Raw genomic sequence first — 24,330 nt, 5'->3', positions numbered from 1 at the left:
CAGAGATGTCTTTCTGTCTACCCCAGGATTGGAAACTCCTCATCCAGATAACCAATCAAGCTAGAGGAGCTTAGTGTCATTAGGTGCTGGGTAGGATGCCTGCATAAAGCCATGTGATACCACTCCAGAATTTTTCACCTGCAGAATCACTGACTGCAGTTCAGGTCCTTGGAAACTGGACTAGGAGAAAAAAGAAAAACTACTCTACAGGGTGTGTGGTCTCAGAAGGACGAGGCAGATTATTCACCGTGGATCCAGCATGGTCCCTGGCCTGCTGCGGCCAGTAGATCTCCGTGATGATGCAGTGACTGACACTGCCAACAGAGAACATCTAAATGAAGACGACAGCGGACAGCATTCCAAGGCACGGGCCTTATGAGGACTCAGGGAAAGGGCTATTGGGGAAAAAATGGAAGAGACTCAGAATTATCTGGAGAGGAGGATTTCCTATAAACCGGGAGAGGGAGGAAAAAACAAACATGGGGAGAAGCTTCTTGAAAGAATCAGATCAGATCAGATCAGCCGCTCAGTCGTGTCCGACTCTTTGCAACCCCATGAATCGCAGCACGCCAGGCCTCCCTGTCCATCACCAACTCCCGGAGTTCACTCAGGCTCACATCCATCGAGTCAGTGATGCCATCCAGCCATCTCATCCTCTGTCGTCCCCTTCTCCTCCTGCCCCCAATCCCTCCCAGCATCAGAGTCTTTTCCAATGAGTCAACTCTTTGCATGAGGTGGCCAAAGTACTGGAGTTTCAGCTTTCGCATCATTCCTTCCAAAGAAATCCCAGGGCTGATCTCTTTCAGAATGGACTGGTTGGATCTCCTTGCAGTCCAAGGGACTCTCTAGAGTCTTCTCCAACACCACAGTTCAAAAGCATCAATTCTTCGGCGCTCAGCCTTCTTCAGAGTCCAACTCTCACATCCATAAATGCTGCAAAAAAATGTTTAAAATGATAAAAAGAGAGAGTGTGGATATGTGGATATGATTCACTTTGCTGTGCAGCAGTAATTGACACAACATTGTAAATCAACTATACTCCAATAAAAATTTTAAAATATGAGAAGAGTTTGGTGTATATCTGGGAGACAATAGCTCTCATGGATTTATATTTATAATAACTTGGTGAAAATAACACATAAGCATGGATAGTGAATCTAAATGTTAAACTTCTTAAGCTAATAAAGGTAGATTTGAAACAATGTTTAAAGAGGATAAAAGGGGAAAAAAGCATTATTATGTTTTATAATTAATGGGGCACCAGTAGCTTTCAGTGGAACAGAGTCTTAAAAGAAGAGGCAATATTTCAAAAAGGCAAAGAGTGAATTAAAATGAGAAAATGAAGGCAGTAGATGTACCAGGACTTCAGGAATTTTGGAAGTTGACACATATGCACTGTTTTGTTGTTTGTTCAGTTGCTCAGTTCTGTCCGACTCTTTGCAGCCCCACGGACTGCAGCACGCCAGGCTTCCCTGTCCTTCACCATCTCCTGGAGCTTGCTCACACTTACGTTCATTGAGTCGGTGATGCCATCCAACCATCTCATCCTCTGTCGTCCCCTTCTCCTCCTGCCTTCAATCTTCCCCAGCGTCAGGGTATTTCCCAAAGAGTCAGTTCTCTGCATCAAGTGTCCAAAGTATTCGAGCTTCAGCTTCAGCATCAGTCCCTCCAATGAATATTCAGGACTCGTTTCCTTTAGGATGGCCTGGTTGGATCTCCTTGCAGCCCAAGGGACTCTCAAGAGTCTCCCTCATTGCAGGCAGATTCTTTACTATCTGAGCCACCAGGGAAGCCCCATAAACTTCTTAATTAATGATATTATTAGGTAGGCCAAAAAATTCTATTGATCAAAACGTATTTTGGGCCAACCCAATAGTTTCTGGTGGCTTAAAAGTGTTATGTCTCTATGCTGAGGGTCAGTCACCTTTAATGTTAATACTTGTTTTTATAGCTACCTTCTGCAGTGATGAAAGTGAGCAGTGAGTAACAGTGGTTTAAAATTATTTTTTTTCCTGTGAAATTGGCTAATTTGATACGTATAAGGAATGTATGAATCTGAGTGTACTTTTAAGCTAGATTTGTACATATAAATAGAAGGTAAAAGAATAAAATGCATTGCTTAAAAAAAAAAAGAAAGAAAAAACACTTTTTCAGACACATGATTAAAATAGGAAGATTTGAAAAACAGAGGAATGAGGAAGTTCAAGCTGTGTGGCTTCAACAAACTTATTTTAGAACAAGGCAAGATCTTCTGCTAAAAAGAAACTGGAAAAAAATATTTGATAAGTAAGGAGAGCAAGACTTCTTTTTCTCCAAAGTGATCTATAAATGTATTATTATTTAATTTGCCTCTCGATCCATGGCCCAATATTGTGAATCCTGCAAGATGAAACAGACATGTTTCTTGTCCACAAGAAATGTAAAATTTAGGTGGAGTGACAGAGAAACAATCCACTATAATGTCAGGAAGAATCAAATGAGCTTTAAAGCTTGGGCACACAAGAAAATTCAAGCTGCCTAGAAAGAGTTCATGATGAAGCTGATAAAGTTGATATTTCACACAAGTGGCCAACAGGAAATGTTATAATTCGGAATACCCAGTGCATGGGGACAACAGAGAAGGAATAAACAGTGAAACAAAAAATGTGCCAGGAATTCCTTAAAAGTTACTGTTTGGCCACAATAAATATATGTATGCCCACTAATTCACTGAGTGGGAGAAGAACACAGTAGAATTTTTTTCTTTTTCACTTCCCTAAGAGAACACACATTTTGATGGGTGTATAAGGTGGGACTGTAATGGTAGTAGACCCAGAGAGTCTGGAATACTTGAGTTATGTGTTACCGAACATGCCGAGAGGCCCTCAGCTACCCACAAATGCAATATTCTTTCCATAATGTAATAAATGCAATACTCTTACTCATAAATATAATAGCAAATTGTAAATAAAAGGCCGGTCAAATCCCTGATGCTCTAATAGAGGGTTTTACGGTAAAGCTTCTATGAAGCATGAGACCCCAAGCAATGTTCTCATGTTTCCACTTTTACCACTGCTGCTGCTGCTGCTGCTGCTGCTGCTGCTGCTAAGTCACTTCAGTTGTGTCCGACTCTGTGCGACCCCATAGACAGCAGCCCACCAGACTCCCCGGTCCCTGGGATTCTGCAGGCAAGAACACTGGAGTGGGTTGCCATTTCCTTCTCCAATGCATGAAAGTGAAAAGTGAAAGTGAAGACGCTCAGTTGTATCCGACTCTTTGCAACTCCATGGATTGCAGCCTACCAGGCTCCTCCGTCCATGGGATTTTCCAGGCAAGAGTGCTGGAGTGGGGTGCCATTGCCCTCCACTAACCAGCTGTAAATCCTGAAGGACTAGAACTTCCAAGCACATGAAGTGTAGGAAGAAGAAAGATGGCGGGTCACAAAGGAACTCTGTTGAAGATGGCAGAAATAAGGTTCAGGAAATGAAAGGCGAAACGTGGAGGTTCCCCAGAGTTGAAGGAGAATGGGCAGCGCGTCCCTGTACCTCAGCTCGAGGGTGATTCGCAGGAGCAGTTCATGGGACACCTGGATCCGCAGAGAGAACCTCTGGTGTTGAAAGGAATTGATTTGGGAGCATGTACAAGCAAATGGACAGAGGACTTCCCTGGTGGCTCAGATGGTAAAGCATCTGCCTACAGTGTGGGAGACCCAGGTTCTCTCCCTGAGTCTGGAAGATCCCCTGGAGAAGGGAATGGCAACCCACTCCAGTACTCTTGCCTGGAGAATCCCATGGATGGAGGAGCCTGGTAGGCTACAGTCCATGGAGTCACAAAGAGTCGGACACAACTGAACGACTTCACTTTCACAAGCAGATGGACAGTGGATCACCTAAGCCAAATCAGAAGGAGAGAAGTGAAGATTCATGTTGGTGCAGTTGCCCCATGAACTTTCTTAAACTTTTAGCAAGCTGGTACAGAGGGCAACTGAAGAAAACCATAAGGAATTCTTTATATCAGAGGATCTACTGTACTTCATGCTTTGTGGATCCACTTTTTAATACAAGCATATATAGAGACATTTCTTCATAAGGCCACCGGAGAGCATTAATAGAAAAGACTGAGAAGGACAACCTAGGATCACTTGGGAAAGAACCTAGAAAGGATCTTGCAAATACCAGAAAGCAATTTCCTTTATCTGAAGGAGATATCGAGTTTCCAGAATTTTTCAAAGAATGGTTCTTTTCCAGTGTTTTTCAAATTAAGCTCACCAAAGGTACAACTTTGGATCCACTGTAATGTAATGGATAACTTCTCAATACAAGTAACAGTGGAAAAAATGCATTATACTATTCAGTCTTCAAGATGCCCAATATTTATAATTATCAGGTATTAAATCAGAAGTGCCGAACATAGATAACCCAGACTTATCTAAATATCTACTGTTTGCCAAGGCTAGGTGGTATGAATGTTCCCTTAAAGCTGGAGATGTATTATTCATTCTTGCTTTATGATTCCATAATATAATTTCTGAAGAGTTTGGAGTGGGGGTGAATGTCTTTTGGAAGCAACTTCCCTCTGAATGCTATGGTAAAATGGGTACTGCCGAGGTCCAGCCCCAGCTGATCCAGGGTATTTGAAGGGGAGACGGCTTCAGAGAGTTCACTGGATACACTGGCTTTAATTAAATATTAATTAGAGATATAAAGAGTAATAGAATAAGGATAGCTCAGTAGGAAAATTCAGTGGAGAAAAGAGGCTGAGTAGCTTGGTTTACTCGGGAAACCAATAAAACTTCAAGACAAGAAGCTTGCACCACTTACGTAGGCCGCAGGTGTCCTTCCGTTCTCCCGAAGGAGAGGAGACACTGAGGCCTCCCCAGTTGGGTCTTAGAAGCCCAGACAAAGTTAGTAAGCTTGGTGGGCTCCACGCTCCAGATGGAGACTCAGCCAGAGTTTGAGAGAGAGAGAGACATGGGGAGACCAGTATTTCGAGGAACTGATCCCAATTCTTTATTTTCCAGAGTCTGTTTTTATACACTGAGGTGTTATACAAAAGTCACGCGGGGACAGCAGTCCTGACTTTTATTAAAGTCAGGTGCTTCATACAAATGTATACAGAGGTCTTAGGGGTGTTACATCATCTTCTGGCCAGGGGTGCCTGCTGACAATTTATGACCCTCTCCTTGTGATAGTGGTCAGTCAACCAGAACACTTATTTCTCCAGGGGTGATTATTTTTGAAACACACGCCACCTTCTGAAGGTACCAGATAAAGTTACATTCCTATAGGGTGAGGGTGTTGTGGGTTTTAATTAAGGAAAGAATTTGCTTAGCCTAAGGTCTAACGTGATTAATATCAAAGGTTAATACATATTTCTTCTATATATTCATTAATGGCAGGGGATGTGGAGACTTAGCAGTAAACATTGAAATGTTTACTCAACAAATGAAAAACCCTTCACCAATACAATTTCTAATCAGCCCACTATACTTATACTAATAGTTTTCTAACTTCTCTAAAGAACCTATTTTTAGAAGGTTTAAAGTATCTCGTGCCTCTCACGGTTGGGAGGCTGTGAGCAATCACATGTGGCCGGACAAGCCTGTAAGGCAGGCTAGAGAACCTTCAGAGGAGATTGTAGGTTGAAACACTCCTATCACGCCCAGGAATTATTATGAACTGGAGCTCTAAGTTAACTCCTTCTCTGAAAGAGGTGGTGGGGGACAGCCCCCCATAAAGTCAGAGGTGTAGGTGAGAGCACAAAGTAGTAAAGTAGGCAGACTCTGGTTTTGGGGGTAGATGCTCGAGAATTTCCAGGGGGACTCCTGAGGCTCGATCCCGCCTTTGCCTATGTCGAGCCTCCTTCCTCATGACCTTTGCCACGGGTGAAGGTCCTCACGCCAGCTCTCTGCAGGATACCTATGGAAACAAAGATCCTACAGCAGCATCAAGAGCTGCACAAATTTTGGACAGAGGCTTCAGTTCAGTTCAGTTCAGTCACTCAGTCGGTCCGACTCTTTGCAACCCCATGAATCGCAGCACACCAGGCCTCCCTGTCCATCACCAACTCCCGGAGTTCACTCAAACTCATGTCCATCAAGTCGGTGATGCCATGCAGCCATCTCATCCTCTGTTGCCCCCTTCTCCTCCTGCCCCCAATCCCTCCCAGCATCAAAGTCTTTTCCATGAATCAACTCTTCACATGAGGTGGCCAAAGTACTGGAGTTTCAGCTTCAGCATCAGTCCTTCCAATGAACACCCAGGACTGATTTCCTTTAGAATGGACTGGTTGGATCTCCTTGCAGTCCAAGGGACTCTCAAGAGTCTTCTCCAACACCACAGTTCAAAAGCATCAATTCTTCGGTGCTCAGCTTTCTTCACAGTCCAACTCTCACATCCATACATGACCACTGGAAAAACCATAGCCTTGACTAGACAGACCTTTGTTGGCAAAGTAATGTCTCAGCTTTTGAATATGCTATCTAGGTAGGTCACAAGTTTCCTTCCAAGGAGTAAGCGTCTTTTAATTTCATGGCTGCAATCACCATCTGCAGTGATTTTGGAGCTCAAAAAATAAAGTCTGACACTGTTTCCACTGTTTCCCCATCTATTTCCCATGAAGTGATGGGACCAGATGCCATGATCCTAGTTTTCTGAATGTTGAGCTTTAAGCCAACTTTTTCACTCTCCTCTTTCACTTTCATCAACAGGCTTTTTAGTTCCTCTTCACTTTCTGCCATAAGGGTGGTGTCATCTGCGTATCTGAGGTTATTGATATTTCTCCCAGCAATCTTGATTCCAGCTTGTGCTTCTTCCAGCCCAGCATTGCTGATGAGAGCCTTAAAAACCCTCAAAGAATTGCCAGAGGAACATAGGGACTTCTATGCAGGGCGAATGGTTTTGCACATTCAAGATAAAGCCTATAGCAAAAATTTTGAATAAATAATGAACTGAATGCAAAGAGCATAAACATTTAAACACAATTCAGTTCAAATATTGGAAAAGTGTAACAAGATGTAAGTTATTTTTTTAAAGATTTATTCTTCTCAGAGGGGTGCTGCTGCTGCTAAGTCATTTCAGTCATGTCCTACTCAGTGTGATCCCATAGATGGCAGCCCACCAGGCTCCCCTGTCCCTGGGATTCTCCAGGCAAGAACACTGGAGTGGGTTGCCATTTCCTTCTCCAATGCAGGAAAGTAAAAAGTGAAAGGGAAGTCGCCCAGTCATGTCCGACTCTTAGCGACCCCATGGACTGCAGCCTACCAGGCTCCTCCGTCCATGGGATTTTCCAGGCAAGAGTACTGGAGTGGGGTGCCAGTGGTAAAGAATCTGCCTGTCAGTACAGGAGACATAAGAAACATGGAGTCAATCCTGAGTTGGGAAGACCCCCTGGAGTAAGAAATGGCAACCCACTCCAGTATTCTTGCCTGAAAAATCCCATGGACAGAAGAGCCCGGCGGCTACAGTCCATGGGGATCACAAAGAGTCAGACACGGCTAAGCATGCACATCCACAAAATAGGAAAGGCAGCTCAATCTCAGATTTATAAATTAAATAAGTATGAAGGTGAGGGAGGTGAAAGGCAACTTTGTAAACTTTAGTGTCCTGTGACGCCCCTCCCCCTCTACTGTTAGTAAACATGCTCTGCCCAGGGATCTGAGGCAGCAGAATAAATACTTCTTCCCTGGAAGGCCATGACAGGAAAAATAAGAAAAAGATGGGGGGAGTTCCCTGGTGGTCCAGGGGCTAAGACTGTGCTCTCACTACCATGGCCCCGGGTTTGATCCCTGGTTGGGGAGCTAAGATTCCCCAAGCCATGGGAAACAAAAATAAAATCAAAGTTTTAAAAGAAAGAAAGAAACAGATGGGGCAGTATGGAAGACATTAATGGTGTTCACCAACTTTCTCTATTCCTTAGGCATACAGAAAACTGCAGGTCCTACTCTCCTATAACTGCTAGAGACTAGTTCTAGCCCCCCTGAGAGGAGAATCCTCCGCATTGATTGTTAGATTCTGGAGGACTTTTCTCTTCCCCTACTGTAACCGACCAGGATCCTATGAGGTCTTCCCAGAATAGACCCCCCACCCATGTCATCCACCTGCCTTTCGTCTGTAGAAAAACCTCAATCGAAGAAATGAGAAAATTAAAAAAAAAAAAATTAAATAGTGAAACAAGACAAAATAATAATATCTGAGCCATTATACAAAGGCAAGGACCTTGAGTTCTTCCTCAAGGACTATAGATAGTATTCTGAGTCATATCCTGTGAGCTGTTTTGCAGATACTGAAAGCACTCCCTGGTGGAAGACGTTAACTGTAGGCTGCCGAAAAGCATGTAGACCCCAGATCCCAGAAACCAGGAGGTTGATGATGCTGACTCCAGATTACCTCATCAGCAACCAATCAGAAGAGCAGTCCACGAGCTGACCACCCCCCTGCTCCTTGAACACTGTGAGACTCCTCACTACCTCCTCCTCCTATGACCCCCCGCCCAGCGTGGCAAAGGAATAAAGTTATTTCTTTATACTTCACCAAAACTCTGTCTCCAAGATGTAATCTGGCACTGTTGTAAAGAGGTCCAATTTTGGCAACATCACCAAGTCAACCAAAACAGGCTTGTATTCAAATGTTGGAATCATTATATAAAAGCAATCTAATTAGATGAGTCATTGGGGAAAGAAGGTCCCTGGAGAATCACCTGAACCTACAACAGATGCTATGCGAATCTGAAATAACTTGCTTAATTAAGGCATTTGATAACGGGTCCTCCCTGGAGCTTCAGTGATTGGGACTCCACTGCAAGGGGCCAGGTTCACTCCCTGATCAGGGAACTAAACTCCCCTAGTCCATGCAGTGCAGCCAAAAAAAAAAAAAAAGGCACCAGCAGTCCTTGTTACCACAGCCTCACTTAACTTGCTAGAACAGGAACCAGAATGCCACCCACAGTCCTCAGGTAGATTCAAATATTTATAAATTAGGAGCCTGACCACAGGTCAGAAATTGACCAAGTGTGGGGATGTGTCACCTGTTGCGAGTGGGAGTGTTATGGTTGTGAGTGTTCTAGAGCTGGGTGGGGGTGTTGCTCCCAGTTGGAAGGGTGTGTGTGGCGCTGAGTAAAAAAAAAAAAAAAGCCATCAGAAGGCGCTCGAGCCGCTGAATTTTAATTTCCTTCTTTCTTCACACAAATACCTATGTATCTTTCCCATGTATCTCACCTCATCTGAAAATGAAGAAAAGTGTTTTGCTTGCGGCTGAGTGAGTGAGGACGTGACCTGGGGGTACCAGAAGCAGAAAAAGTCGGAGATAAGAAGGCCCCAAGGGTCTCAGCCTGTCTCCCCTCCTCTGCTGCCAGCCCCCTGGCCGGGCTCCTGCACCTTCTCTCAGAGATAAACAAGAGCCCGTGGGGAGAAGAGGACCGGGGGGCCCAGAGAACACAGAGTTAATGGGGCTTGTGCGTGCATTTGGAGGGAGGAGGAGGTCCTTAGATGGGGAAGACTGGAGGATACGGATGCTGAACCGGAAGTTAGCAGGCCTGTTCTTTCTTACTTCCAGTGCGAATGTGTCCGCAGCGCGTACGTTCTGAAATCTAACTTGACTGCATCATAACAATAAGAGTTAATATCTGTCAGCTGCTTGTTACTAATCATTTTTCTAGGCACAGTGTGAATATGGGGGGCAGGAGGAGGGAGAGAGAGAATCATCAGAACAACCCTTCACTGTGATACTATCATGACGTCCCTTCTACAGGTGAAGTAAGGAGAGAATGAACCAGAGTTCACAGGAAGTTAGTCCACGGGCTATGCTGTTTTCGTTGCACTGTATTTCTTACTTGGGAACCCAGGAAAACCTCATTTCTACATCTTTAACATCCCTGCAATAAAATGCACAAAAGGTCAAAATGACTGAAGAATCGCATTATAACTTTGGTGCCAGGATAGATCTCCATCCCTGTCTCTTAAAAAGAAGTCAGTGGTCTCATGGATCAGGAACAAGGAATGACAGGGAGACCATCTGTAGGAAAAGGTAGCAAGGTCAACCAAAGAGAGAAGGCAATACCAACCTGGGAATCTCCCTTGCCGGTGGCCTCTGATACAGCTTGAATAAATGGAAGCATCCGGTTGGTCCAATCAGAAGCTCTGTTGTTGAGTCGTTTTCTGTGCTGCTTGTCACCGTCCCCAGTGGGAGGATCTGGGTTTCCCAGGCTCTTCAGAGAAACTAGGCATTGCAGGGAGACAGCTAATAAAGAGAGAGGTCATGCCTAGTTGCCTTCTCTCACATTTTTGTTTTTTGTTCTACTTGTATGAGTTTGAAAACTAAGATGGGGGATTTTTATTTTTCTCTTCCTGCCTGACTTCAACCAAGAGCTCTACTTCATAGAGATACGGGCTTTTCTGTGATTTTCCCCCAAAACTCACCCCTCGTTTTGTACCCCTCTTCTGCTTTCCCTCCCTGTTCTCTAGAGAGTGAGAGAAGTTGGGCATGGTAGATGCAGCTGTTCATTGAGGGTGTTAAAAAAAATCATTCTCTCATTACCTGGCAAAAATATGTCTTCAGTCGCTATCTTGGTGACTTTATTATTTTTATTGAGATATAATTAGGTTACAACACTATGTTAGTTCCAAGTGTACAGCATAGTGATTTGATACTTCTATACATTACAAAGTGATCAACATGATAAATCTAGATGCCATCTGTCATCATACAAAGTTATTACCATAGGATTCACTGTTTTAGCCACCCTGTGGATTTCATTCTTGTGACACATTCATTTGGTAGCTGGAGGTTTATGCCTCTGAATCTCCCTCACCTATCTCACTCATTCTCCCCAGTCCCCTCCGCTTTGGCAACCACTCTGTACCACGTGTCTTTCTGCTCTTTGCTTGTTCACTTGGTTTTCAGATCCCACATGTAAGTGAAACCGTACAGTGTATGTCTTTCTCTGACTTACTTTGCCTTAGTGTGATGCCTGCCGGGCCGTCTATGTTGTTGCTAATGGCATGATTTTCTTTTTTTATGACTGAGTAACTTTCCATCGTATGTATGTACCGCATCTTCTTGATCCATTCATCTACGGATAGACACTTAGGCTGTTTCCATTTGATTTTGTTTCCTTTTCACTTAATTCACTTTGTTTCAGTCTTTCCTTTTATTGATATAAGTAATTAAGGTCATGAATTCTCCTCTGAACACTGCTTTAGCCGTATCCTAAAAATTTTGATGTGTGATTTTCAATTGTCATTTTTCTAGAAATTTTCCAGTTGTTGCTTTCTCACTCTCTGGCCCAAGAGAAAGACTGTTTCTTTAAGGTTCCATGTGGAAGGGCATTTATCTTTTCTGACCTTATTATTATTATTTAGTTTGTTCCATTATAGTCGGAGAATTGTATCTATATCATGCCTACTTTTTTGGGGAAATTACTGAAGTTTATTGTGCCAGAATGTGCGGTCCATTTTCATTAATACTTTGTTGAAACTTGAAAAATTGTGTTCCCAGTTTTCAGTGAGAAGATGTCAATATAGATCCATCAGATCTAACTTTTGACTAAGTTAGTAGCATCTTCTGTGTTCATAACTTTTGTCTACTTGGTTTCTCTAGTCCTAAGAAAAGTAAATTAAAATCACCTATTACTACCTTTCCGAATAGTTTCCTAGTATTTTCCTTAATTTCTGCTCCATGATGGTTACTTATATGCTATTTGGAACTAACATATCTCTTAGATACCCATTTTTAATTTTACACTTTCCATTATAAAGTGCCTTCTTATCTCAATCAATTTGGGGAGATGGATCTGAATGTCACCTTCTTTAATAATAAGATTGTGACCTCTGCTTTCTTTAGGTTTACATTCTCTTTTTTTGTGCCTTTGTCTATCATTTTATTTGTTGAATAAATGAATGAATCTTTCAGGACTTCCCTATCAATCCAATAGTTAAGATTCCATGCTTTCAGTGCAAGAGGAGTGGGTTTGATCTCTGGCCGGGGAACTAAGAGCCACATGCCACATGGAGTGGCCAAAAAATTCAAATTTAAAAGTGAAAAAAAAAAGAAGCTTTCTGAGTCACTGTATTTTTAAACATATCTTTTGTATATTGAAAACAGCAGAGGTTTTTTTTTAATCTAATCTGAAAATATTTTAATTTTAATATTTTAATGAGTTAAGTCCATTTACAATTATTAATATGGCAAATGGATTCAGTATAATTTGGAGATTATTATTTTCTATTAAATATGTTTATATAGGCATTGCATTTTTAAAATCTTTCATTATATCTTTTTGTGTTTTTCTAAACTGCAGTCTTTCAGATTTGGGGGAGGCTGTTTATGTTGGCATTATCTTGATTTTACCTTTATATAATGCAGTTAGATAGTTTCTATTAGTTTTCTACTATAAATATCCGAAAACTAGCTTATATTCTCTCCCTTTCTCTTCAGTTGTCTCTGTGTATACCTTTGTATTCTTAAATATGTTCTAAATATGTGAAGTTGCACAAAGTCCACCTTTACGTAGCTGTGGGTCCCAGGCAAGTGAGCAAATGTTTCTCAGTCTCCATTTCTCATTCTTACAATTGGGAATGTAATGCATGCCACATAAGATTACCTTAAAGGTAAAGTAGGGTATGGCAGGTTCTTAGCACAGCAGGAGCACACAGAAAGCACTCCATGAATGATTATCATTGATACTGAATATTGTTCATTCATAAAAGTCCTTGAAACTCAGTATTTCCCAGGACCAGCAGATGGCACTGGATTCAAGAAAATGGATGTTCCTCTCACTCAGCATGAAAGCAGGGGAGCTCTTTGTTTTCCCTTCCCCCTAGTCCTTTCTCTGCAGACTCTAACAACTCCACACTTCCTTCTGAGGCCCCACTGCCTTCAGAGGCAAGTGGCTGCCCCTGCAGCTGGGGCGCGAAAGACTTGGAGGTCAATATCTTTCCCACATTGGGCAGGGCAGACAGGGTGGGAGGTTGTTTGGGAACCCACAGTAATCTGAGAGTCTCCTAAGTTTCCTCTTCGCCATTCATATCATGCTTCGGAAAGAGCAGCACATGGCTAAGTGGAAAGACTCTGAAGGTAAGTGACGAGAAGATGAGGAATTTAAGGGGTGGGAGTGAAATGGTGATGGGTAGTGGGAGGGGAAAATGAAAAGAACTAGAACTGGACTTCCCTGGTGGTCCAGTGGTTAAGAATCCACCTGCCACTGCAGGGTTGCAGGTTCGATCCCTGGTCTGGGAAGACCCCACATGCTGCGTGGCAACCGCAGCACAACTACTGAAGCCAAGTGCCCTAGAGGTGTCATTGCAACAGGAGAAACCACCGCATCAGAAGCCCTTGCACCACAACTCGAGAGCACCCCACTCACCACAACTAGAGGAAGCCCACAAGCATCAACCAAAACCCAGCACAGCCAAAAGATACATACTTTTTTTTAAAAAAAGAACCGAAACTCTGGACAAATCAGAATTACTAATGCTTGTGGTTATCAGGCAGAACATACTTGTAGGAGTTTGTTGAATACGCTGTCGGGGAATGTTTTTCTGTGTGTCTGAAGTAAGTCTTACCTGGGACTGTCCCTCAAGGGTAACCTATGTTCATGACCCCTTCTGATCCTAAGGTCTGCTGCACCTTCCTGTATGCCCATCCAGATGCCTGAGTTTCCCTCCCAGCTCTCTGACTGATGGGCTCTGTGATTTCAGGCCCCTTTCCCTATCTGTAAAAGATTTGACAGCTATACTATTTTTAAGATGTCTTTCAATTTTTAGGTATTATGAATCCATGGGTGTAATTATACTGAGGTTCAGTTCAGTTCAGTCACTCAGTCGTGTCCGACTCTTTGCGACCCCATGAATCGCAGCACGCCAGGCCTCCCTGTCCAACACCAACTCCCGGAGTTCACTCAGACTCATGTCCATCGAGTCAGTGATGCCATCCAGCCATCTCATCCTCTGTCGTCCCCTTCTCCACCTGCCCCCAATCCCTCCCAGCATCAGAGTCTTTTCCAATGAGTCAACTCTTCACATGAGGTGGCCAAAGTACTGGAGTTTCAACTTTAGCATCATTCCTTCCAAAGAAATCCCAGGGCTGATCTCCTTCAGAATGAACTGGTTGGATCTCCTTGCAGTCCAAGGGACTCTCAAGAGTCTTCTCCAACACCACAGTTCAAAAGCATCAATTCTTTGGCGCTCAGCCTTCTTCACAGTCCAACTCTCACATCCATACATGACCACAGGAAAAACTATAGCCTTGACTAGATGGACCTTTGTTGGCAAAGTAATGTCTCTGCTTTTGAATATGCTATCTAGGTTGGTCACAACTTTCCTTCCAAGGAGTAAGTGTCTTTTAATTTCATGGCTGCTGAGGTTACCAAAGAATTTTAATAGATCCTTTTCTCCATGAAGACTATAGTTCCCACAAGGTAGGGGATATAGAACTTATCATTCCTATTTTACAGATGGAGGAAGGACACTTGGTGAGGAGGGGAAAGAATCAGGCCAGTCTTCTCTCTCCCAATGCTTAATTTGCCCTCGGTGACATTTGAAAGGCTACTGACTCCAGTATTCTGGCCTGGAGAATTCCACGGACTATACAGTCCATGGGGTCGCAGAAAGTCGGACAGGACTGAGCGACTTTCACTTTCTCTCTCTCCCAATGCTTATTTGAACAATAAACAGGTGTGGAGCAGCAGGACAACCGCAGATGAAGTAAAGGTTTGCACGCATAGGAAGTTATTTACTCTGGCCTCACCCTGATGCCAACAGTTGCCAGGCAGAAACAAACCCCAAACAACAAAAGTTCCGGTGAGTTCAGTGCTAGTCTGGGAAGTACCTGCCACTTCTGGGAAAGTGAAAGTTTCAGTTTTCTAAAAAAGAGCAAATGTAAGACCTTCCAGGAACCAGTGACATGTAGAGCTCTGGAATGTCAGTGATTTGTATGTGTAAGGAATATTGAGATGGAAGACAGTAGAGGACGGAGATTTATTCATTTACCCAAAACAGTTATTTATCATTCAATGTGAATGGAGCCCTGTGCCAGGCAGTAGACATAAAGCTTAATAAGACAGATGGCCTCCCCTGCAGGGGCTCACAGGACCTCCAATGAGGTCGATGGTGGGGGTGGAGAATTTAATAGGGACAGTGAGAGAGGTGAGCCCCTGGAGCAGAGCAGCAGGAGCGCATGGAAAGGAGCTCTGAGACATCTAGAGAAGGATTCCTGGGAGACTTAAATCCTGCTGCTGCTGGTGAATCTTAAAGAACTAGGGCCTAACGGGGAGAGCCATTTTGGGAATGGCAGGGCGCGCCATATACAGAGGCACAAAGGTATCAGGAGGGCAGGAAGTTTGTCATGGATGGAACGTCCTTTCCAAAAGGAAAAGCAGAGAGAAATGGGCTAGATAAGCTGTGTTTCTGGGGAAGAAATATCAGTGCAGAAAAGAGTAGGGACACAGGAAGGATTTTCCAGGAGTGATACTGCTTTACTTGTCCCCTAGAAAGAAAAATGACTTCATTAACAATGTCTGGAAGAGATGAACCAATGGTAGGGGAACCTCTTTGGACATGAGATCATTCCCTGGTGGCTCAGATGGTACAAAAATCTGCCTATGATGCAGGAGACCCAGGTTCGATCCCTGGATCAGGAAAAACCCCTGGAGAAGGGAATGGCTACCCACTCCAGTATTCTTGCCTGGAGAATCCCATGGACAGAGGAGCCTGGTGGGCTACAGTCCATGAGGTCGTAAAGAGTCAGACATGACTGAGTGACTAACACTTTCACTTTCACAACACAATGAATGAAAGTTGTAACAATGGAATTAGAGAGAAGATAAGGGATTCAGAGCTGTTCACAACTAGAAGTGAAAGAGCTTTACAAGGTATGATTATACAGTAGACTATAACACAAGGTGCAATATAATTGGTTGAGAGTGTGGACTCCAGGGTCAGGCCTGGATTCCAAGTCCAATTCTACCAGTGTGCAACCTTGGGAAAGTCCTTTAATCTCTTTGAGACTCAGTTTTCTCATACATACAATGGGTATAAGGGTAAACAACCTCAAAGGGTTAAGGATAAGGATTAAAAATGATAATACATGGAAAAGACTTCGCATATTTCCTACACATATTAAAACACTGTACACAGTAGCTGTTATCAAAATTTTATTAAAACTGTTAATTAGGGAACAGTGCTCTGCTCCCCCATATCCTAGTGGTTCCCAAAATATCAGACCCGGGTGGGAACTGAGAAAAAGACAGGGAAGGGCAAGCTCATGAATAGTTATGTATCTCAAAGAACAATCCAAAGACTGATCAGACAGCCAGCAAAATAGTCATGGTGATTATCTCTGGGACATGAAACAGTGCATAATTTTACTTTTCTCCTTCTCCTTTAGACTCCTCTTTTCTTTTCTCTTTTCTCCTTTAGACTGTCTCTATTGTCTAAATTTACTATACAAATGTATGCTATTTATGTAAGAAAAAAATAGTTTTAAATATATTCAAGATGCCACAATACAGTACTCAGCACCAGGCAAAGCTCTGTTCGTCAAGTAACTAAGGTTCCTGGATGCAGACAGATACCACGTCTCCCGTCCCTCGCCCTCCAACGGCCCCAGCAGAAGTACCCACGGTCTAAATCCAGCTCCAAAAACAACCAGCCAGGGGAACACCCCCAGGGAAAGCCAAGGCAGGAGCTACTCCGGGTCACTGAGAGGGCCCTGGGCGGGGCCGGGTGTGTCTGGGATCTCCACGCTCTGGTTCTGCTGCACCAACCAGGAGTAGAGGTCCTGCCCGTCCATGAGCTGCTCGGGGCCCTGCAGCCGCCCCTGCCTCAGCACCAGGACCTGGTCGGCGCTCTGAACCGTCTGCAGCCTGTGGGCGATCACCAGCACCGTGCGGGTCCCCTGCGCTCTCCAGTCCTGCAGCTGAAGGGGGAGGATCGCGATGCCCCGGGTGCCGGGTCAGAAGGGGCTGGAGGCCCGGGGCCCACGGGGCTTAGGGGGAAGAGGCGTGAGCCACGAGAAGGTAGCACAGAGCAGAAGGGCAAGGTCAGCTGCCCTCCTCCCTCCGCGGGGTCAGGCAGCCTCAGAGGATCGGGGAGTTCCCCGCCCGGCCCCGGCCCCAGGAGGGGTCCCGCCGCCCCGCACTCACAGCCTGCTCACACTCCATGTCCAGGGCACTGGTGGCTTCATCCAGGATGAGGACGCGGGGATCCCGCACGAGGGCCCGGGCGATGGCCAGACGTTGCTTCTGCCCCACGGCCAGCTGGCTGCCTTTCTCCCCCACCTCTGAGGAGACCGAGAAACCCCCTCTCCTCAGAGACAGGGGCCAGACAACGCCCACTTCACAAGCGCGGCTGGTGCTTCCACAGGCACCGCTCCGGAGGACGAGCGCCCGTGGACCGGGGTGGGGCGGGGGACCTCCGAGGCGGCCGCTTCTCTGGGAACACAGGCTCCCGAGGGGGTCGGGAGGCCACAGCGCCCACTTCGCGCGCGCAGGGGGCGACGCCGTGGCCACAGGTACCTGTATCGAGCCCGAGCTCCAGCTCGCGGATGAACTCCTCCGCCCGGGCCGCCCGGGCCGCAGCCAGCACCTTCTCGTCGCTGCAGCCCTTCAGGCCGTAGGTGATGTTGTCCCTCACCGAGCCCGAGAACAGCACGGGCTCCTGCCCTACCAAGACCACCTGAGCGGAGGCGACGGGAGCAGAGGGCTGTGCATCATCCCCCGCGGCAGGGACCCGCCCTTCCTCCCCGCCCGCCCCGCTCACCACGGACCCCTTGGATTCCCGCCCCACACCCCTCCCCTGCCCTCTGCCCACCCTTCTCTGTCCTCCCCACCTGACGGTGCAGATAGTGGTGCTCATACTCGGAGACCGGCTTCCCGTCCAGCAGCACCTGGCCCTCGGTGGGCTGGTACAGATTCTGCAGCAGTGCGGCCACTGTGCTCTTCCCAGACCCGTTAGGCCCCACCAGCGCCGTCATCTGCCCCGGACTCAGGGTGAACGTCAGACTCTAGAACAGCCGGGGAAGAGTCAGAGGCCTGCCCCTTCCCCCGGCCTCCCCTCTCCGTGGAGGCCGATCATCCGCGCAGCGAGTCAGGGGCCCAGTCTCCCGCCATCGGGCACCTGGAGCGCAGGCTGGTCGGGGCGACTGGGATACGCAAAGGAGACGTTCTGGAAATTCACCCTGCCCTGCAGAGTGGGTGGGGCCAGAGTCCCCGGTGGAGGCAGATCTGGCTTTCGGTCCAGGTAGCGGAACACCTTCTCGGCTGCCCCCACGTTGCTCAGCATGTCCCCAAACATGTACACCAGGGTCTGCAAAACAGGAGGGCGGGGCTCAGCTAAGCAAAGGCAGCTGCGCCACGAACCAGCTTCCCAGCTCCTCACACAGCCCTGCCACACTCCACCCCAGCTGCGCTTCTCCCCTTGTCCCAGAAAAGATCACCACCTTTAATTTTTAAAGACAAAAAAAAAAAAACTTTCTTAGAAAAGATTTTTTAACTGGAGAAAGGAATGGCAACCCACTCCAGTATTCTTGCCTAGAAAATTCCATGGACAGAGGAGCCTGGTGGGTTGAAGACTGGGATGCAACTGAGCAACTAACACTCACTTTCCTGAATAATGAGGCAGATGGCTTCCATATGAGATAATTAGTATAAGAGTCTAAAAAAAAAAAAAGATTTTTACAAAAAATTTTGGCTGCCCCAGGTGGCAAGTGGGACCCTAGTTGCCCCACCAGAGATCAAACCCATGCATCCTGCAGTGGGAGCACAGAGTCCTAACCACTGGACTATCAGGAATAAGTGTGCAATTTGACTCAAAATGGGCACCAACACCCCATTATTCCAATTTGTAATGTAAAGGATGGAGACATCTTTGCCCCTTCCAACCAGCATCACCTTCATCTCCAGACCTTTCCAGCTACTGTGCTGTGTTACTTGTACACAGCGGTCTAGCCTGGTGAGACAGGGACTCCTTAAATGCAAGCACTGTGCCCACCTCATCTTTGCAGCCACCAGACTGCCTCACACAGCTCTCCACACGTAAGAGGTGTTTATAAAAGTTATAAACTAAAGCCCAAGGTGCAGTAACTAATTACTTTTCAAAACTGGTTTACAGAAGGAGGGTGTCCCAGGAGGCTCCCTGGTAAAGAATCTGCCTGCCAATGCAGGAGACAAAGGTTCAATTCCTGGTCAGGAGGGCATGGCAACCCACTCCAGTATTCTTGCCTTAATATCCCATGGACAGAGGAGTCTGGCGGGCTACAGTCCATGGGGTTGCAAAGAGTCGGACAGGACTGAGCGACTGAGCACACGTCTATAGGGAAAGAACTAAATACTCATTCTGCCTTTCCTAATCAAACTATACCACTCAGCAGCTTATCAGCACATGAGAAGACATCTCCCCTGAGAGAGGCATCCTGGCTAATAAATGAAGGAATGACAGAGTATCACCGGTTTTGCAACCCTGAATAATTCAATAGATCGTGACACTAAGCTTTATTGATTGTTGCCACCACAGATGTATATGAGAGAGGAAAAAAGAGATCAATATAATACATACCTCTATGAAACATGTGGAAATCTGACCACTGACTGTATTTGGTGAGGTTATTGTTAATTTTTTTGGTATGATCATGGCTTTGTGGTTATATATTTGTAATGTTTACATTTAGAGATACATATTTACAGATGAAACCATATCTTGGCTCTGATTCACAGTAATATGGGTGGGGAGAAGTCGGTGGGTGGTACAGATGAAATAACATTGGCCATGAGTTGATAACTGTTAGATGCTGGGAGATAAAAAACAAGGTCCCATTGTATAGCACAGAGAACTATAGTCTATATCCTCTGATATATACACACAATTATATATTAAATAGATAACTAATAAGGACCTACTGTAGAGCACAGGGAGCTCTATTCAAAACCCTGTAATGACCTACATGGGAAAAGAATCTTAAAAAGAATGGAGATATATATATATATAACTGATTCACTTTGCTGTACAGCTGAAATTGTCATAACGTTGTTAACCAGCTATATAACAATATAAAGTAAGAAGTTGTCTTAAAAAAGTTAAACAAAAAGTAAAAAAAACAAAAGATGCTGAGTACAAGGAGGTTTATGTTTATAGATTTATCATTTTCCTCTTTTTTTAACCCAAGTTTGAAATTTTAAATGACAATGAGTTGGGGTTATTTCAGTTTGTTTCTTTAAGGGGAACAAATAGAAGCCAAAGGAGGAAAATGAGAGCACGCACAGCTCCCGACTCACCTGCATGTAGTTGCCCACGTCCTCCTGGTAAAGCAGGAAGGAGAGGAGCCCACCGCGGGTGAGGTCCCCGGCCAGGATCTGCTGCAACGCACAGTTCAGCAAGAGCACATTCATCGCCAAGTGCAGCATCTGGAGGGAGAAGAAAGGAGAGCCTGAGGACCTTCTGCTCTTTGGCCTCCCTGCCCCTAGGAGGAGACATTCCATCCGACACAAAAACACCTGTTATACTACATTCACTTGACTCTGGAACTACAATAAGTAATAAAACTTTGAAGATGTTGGAGCCAGGTGGCGAATGAAGGAGTAAATGGATGGATGCTTGACACAGAATGGTGAATGAACAAACGCAGACTTTTCTTCGTTTAAGTATTTTGTGCTTTGTGCACAAAGGGGATTGAAAACAGGAGAGTGAGGTCCCCTGAAAAAACTAGGGGCTAACAAATCGCTCATCACCTACCTTCCAACAGAGAAGAGACACACAAAAAAGATGACACTGGCAAAGGCATCGGGAACCCCAAGGACCCCCAAGACCAGCCCCCACCTGCGCCCCTCCTCCAGCCCTCAGCTTCCTCACCCTCCTCAAGAGCAGATAGAGGGCCTGTTCCAGGTCCCGTCGCCACCACAGCCGCCGGCATCGTTCAAGGGCCTCCTTATAGCGACAGACTTCTTGCTCCTCGGCTCCAAAACTGCGCACGGTCTGCAGCCCTCCAACCGACTCCCGCACCACCTGCCCAGCTTTCGCCGCAGCGTCCTGGATCTCCCAAAGGACTGCCTGGAACAGTGGGGCCAACGATGGAGCGGGCCAATTTGGCAGAAGACAGCCAACCCCCACAGCCCACTCCAGTCCCTTCACGCTAAGTGAAGTAAGACAGAGAAAGACAAATATGTGCAATCTAAAAAAAAATACAAGTGAATCTATGCACAAAACAGAAACAGACTCACAGACATAAAAAATTAAAAAAAATTTTAAAAACCTTATGGTTACCAAATGTGGAGGAGGGGATACATTTGGAGTTTGAGGTTAACAGATATAAATCACTGACACAAAGTAGATAAGCAACAAGGATTTACTGTATAGCACAGGGAACCACATTCAACATTTGAAAATCTCTCCCTCTCCCCCCACTCCTCTCTCAAAAACACACACGTTCGCATAAAGTCCCTGGGATGCAGTCTTCCCTGGGGATTCCCCAGCATCCGCACATACCTGACGGCGGGCATTGTACACCTTTTCAGCCGCTATCATGAGAGGCACCTCAAACAGAGAGAGGAAGGTGAGTCGAGGTGACAGGTTGAGCATGAAGCCGTAAAGTCCCAGCACTTTCACCAGGCTTCGAGACAGCACATTGGTGTTATAAGGAAGCCAGTTACTCATCAGTTTGGTATCTGAGCTCAGCCGGGAATTCAGCTCCCCTGGGCAGGACAGAGCAGGCAAGGAAACCATGTGTTGTAATGCAGAACCCCCAGAAATTCCATCCTGACCTCCCGATCATCTCACGGAGCCCCCCCCCCTTCCTTGCAGAGAGACAAGTCCCCAAAGAGAGAAAAACAGCTCCTGGCCCTGGCACTAAGGATGCAGGCAGGCCCGGCTGGGTGCAGGTAGGTGGCAGCAGATGGGCAAGGAACATGCAGGGGGACCCCAGACCTGCACCCCAGGCCTTACCTGTCTTAGTCTCTTGGAAGAAAGGGAGGTCCTGGCGCAGGAGGGAAGAGAAAAGCATCTCCCGGATCCGCAGGTTGATTCTGGACATGATGAAGGTGAAGATGCTTCCTCGGCAGCCTGCACACAGAGAGCTGTGGGGAAAGAGGGTTGGAGGATGAAGGAGAGAGAGATGCAGAGAGGAAGGGGGAGGGAAGGAGAAGAAAAAGCACAGAAGGAAAAGAAGTACAAAGTTGGGGGTAGTATATCAAGACAGCAGAAGAGAAACAAATAAGAGACATGAGGGGCAGGAATCAACAGGGAAAGGAAAAAAGAGGACCCAGTGAGCCTCATCCTCGTCCCAACCCCTACCAAGTAGTTAGTTTGTAGACAGCAGATTCCTGGCTGTGTTGAAAAACAAAAGGGAAAGTAAATACAGTGGGAAAGAGGAAAGATGCTGGAAAGAAAGGTGACAAGGCTCAGAGTAAGAGCTTCCAAGACTGACAAGATGAGTTAGGGAAGAAGGGTCAGGATGAACAAACATGCCCCCAACCCTGACAATAGGCTAACTGTGGAAACAAACATGAGCTGGGAGGTCAGAGTCAGAAAAGAGAAACAGAACTTCACAGAGATGAAAATGCTCACAGGCAACTGAGAGACATTCCATTCGACACAAAAACACCTATTGTACTACACTCACTCGTATCTGAACTATAATAAGCAATATAAACTTTGAAGATGTTGGAGCCAGGCGGCGAATGGAGTAAATGGATGGATGCTTGATATAGACGGTGAATGAACTCATACAGGCTTTTTCTTCATTTAAGAATTTTGTGCTTTGTGCACAAAGGGGATTGAAAACAGGAAAGTGAGGTCGCCTGTAAAAACTGGGGGCTAACAAATCGCTCATCACCTACCTCCCAACAGAGAAGAGACACACGAAAAAGATGGCACTGGCAAAGGCATCAGGATCAAAGTCATCCCCCAGGATGTCAATCACACGGCCAAAATAGTAAGGGATCACGGTCTCACCTGCAACAGGCAGGAGGGCCCAGTCAGAGTGCGGCTGCTGAAGGGCCTCCTCCCAACCCCCAAGTTTCTGCGGCCTCTCCCCACTCACCCAACACGGCCAGAGAGAGGAAGGAGAAGGCGGCAACCAGGAAAGGCAGGTCAGGCCAGGACAGCTTCAGCAGCCTCCACATCAAGACTCTGTTCTCCTGGCCCTGCCCCTCCGCCTTGGCTCCTGGAGGGCTCAGCACCGCCCACAGGGCCCTGCTCAGCCCCGCTGCCCCATACCCCAGCAGCAGCCAGGCCCAGGTGGCTGCAGCCACTCTGACCACAGGGGCGCTCAAGGCTCCCAGGACAAGAGCCCTCAGGGAGAGAAATAGGGGGTTCACCAGACAGAGGAGGGGCAGCAGTGCTTCCACACACCCCAGCAGCCCTCCCAGCCTCAGCAGCCCCCAAAGTCCACCGAGTCGCAAGGCGCCCTCCAGCCACAGGCCGGGAAGCCCGAGGGGAAGTAGGGCCCCCAGGGGCCCCTGCAGCAGCCAGAGCAAGGCCAAGTCCGCCAGCAGCAGGGAGGCCCAGGGTCTCAGGTCTGGGCGCCGCATGGCGAGATCTAGGGGTAGAAGAGAAGGACAGAGGTGGCCCTATCCCCACTCCCACTCTGCCCAAGCGTCCGCTGGCTTCCCCCTTTTTTTTTTTTAAACTCTGCTGCCCTGAAAGATGCCCTGGGTACCCCGTCTCACCAGCACCCCCCTCCTAGGACCCAAGGCATTCGGCCTGACAGAGGGAGCTGGGAAGCCTGACCATCAGCAGCCTCGTCCTCTAAAACACGTCCCGTGACCCCCTCCGCACACCCCGGCCCCGCCAGCCGCCGCCGAGTTCCCAGGGGCCAGACGATCCCCGCCGCGCTCCCCAGGCCCCGGGTCCAAAGGGGCGGGAGGCGGGGGCGCAGCGCGCGTGCCGGGCGGGCTGCGCCTGTGTCAGCGTTCCAGGTTTCCACGCGCACAAAAGCTCACCAGTGGCGGCTCCCGGGCTCTTTGCTGGCGTACCGAGGGCTGAGCTCTGAGGTCCCCTCGCGCGGCCTCCGCTCCGTCTCGCCTCTTTTGGCAGGCGAGGCTCCCCCAGCCGGGGGCGGCCAGGCTCCTGGGCTTTCGCTTTTGCTTTCGCTTCCGCCTCGGCGGCCGCTGCCTGGTTGCGCGCCTGGCGGCCGGCCGGGGGCGCGCGACACCCGCGGGACGCGGGGCCGGTGCCCGAGGCCGGCTCCGCGTGCCAGGGCGAGTCTACCACCCTCAGCCACAAGTACTCTGTCGTAGGAAACTACTGCAATTCTTAAAACTACGGTTAAGTAACATGACGCTGTTTCAAGGATTGGGATGCTTTGCAATTGAAGAACCGCTGGATTTTCTTACCTCCGCTCTGAGGTGACTGCAGCCATGAAATTAAGA

At 46.9% G+C, this 24,330-nt stretch overlaps 1 protein-coding gene and 1 pseudogene across 1 annotated transcript; one reads left to right on the top strand and one right to left on the bottom strand.

The window, feature by feature from the left end:
• Positions 1-3,409: 3,409 nt before the first annotated feature.
• LOC102407826 lies at positions 3,410-6,993 on the top strand (annotated as a pseudogene).
• Positions 6,994-16,112: 9,119 nt separating this feature from the next.
• TAP2 (transporter 2, ATP binding cassette subfamily B member) lies at positions 16,113-24,061 on the bottom strand. Its single transcript, XM_006050285.4, has 12 exons — positions 23,902-24,061; positions 23,001-23,498; positions 22,798-22,912; positions 21,905-22,035; positions 21,449-21,654; positions 20,816-21,013; positions 20,242-20,370; positions 18,089-18,277; positions 17,802-17,975; positions 17,488-17,647; positions 17,116-17,252; positions 16,113-16,889 (listed from the first exon to the last, which is right to left on the bottom strand). Exons 2-12 carry the CDS (start codon positions 23,488-23,490, stop codon positions 16,659-16,661), a joined length of 2,160 nt encoding a protein of 719 aa, XP_006050347.2. The 5' UTR covers positions 23,491-23,498; positions 23,902-24,061; the 3' UTR covers positions 16,113-16,658.
• Positions 24,062-24,330: the final 269 nt, after the last annotated feature.

This window comes from Bubalus bubalis, chromosome 2 (genome assembly GCF_019923935.1).
Source record: "Bubalus bubalis isolate 160015118507 breed Murrah chromosome 2, NDDB_SH_1, whole genome shotgun sequence".
Lineage (NCBI taxonomy): Eukaryota > Metazoa > Chordata > Mammalia > Artiodactyla > Bovidae > Bubalus > Bubalus bubalis.
Note: the sequence above shows the minus strand (reverse complement) of the source record. Positions and strands in the feature narration are given on the sequence as shown.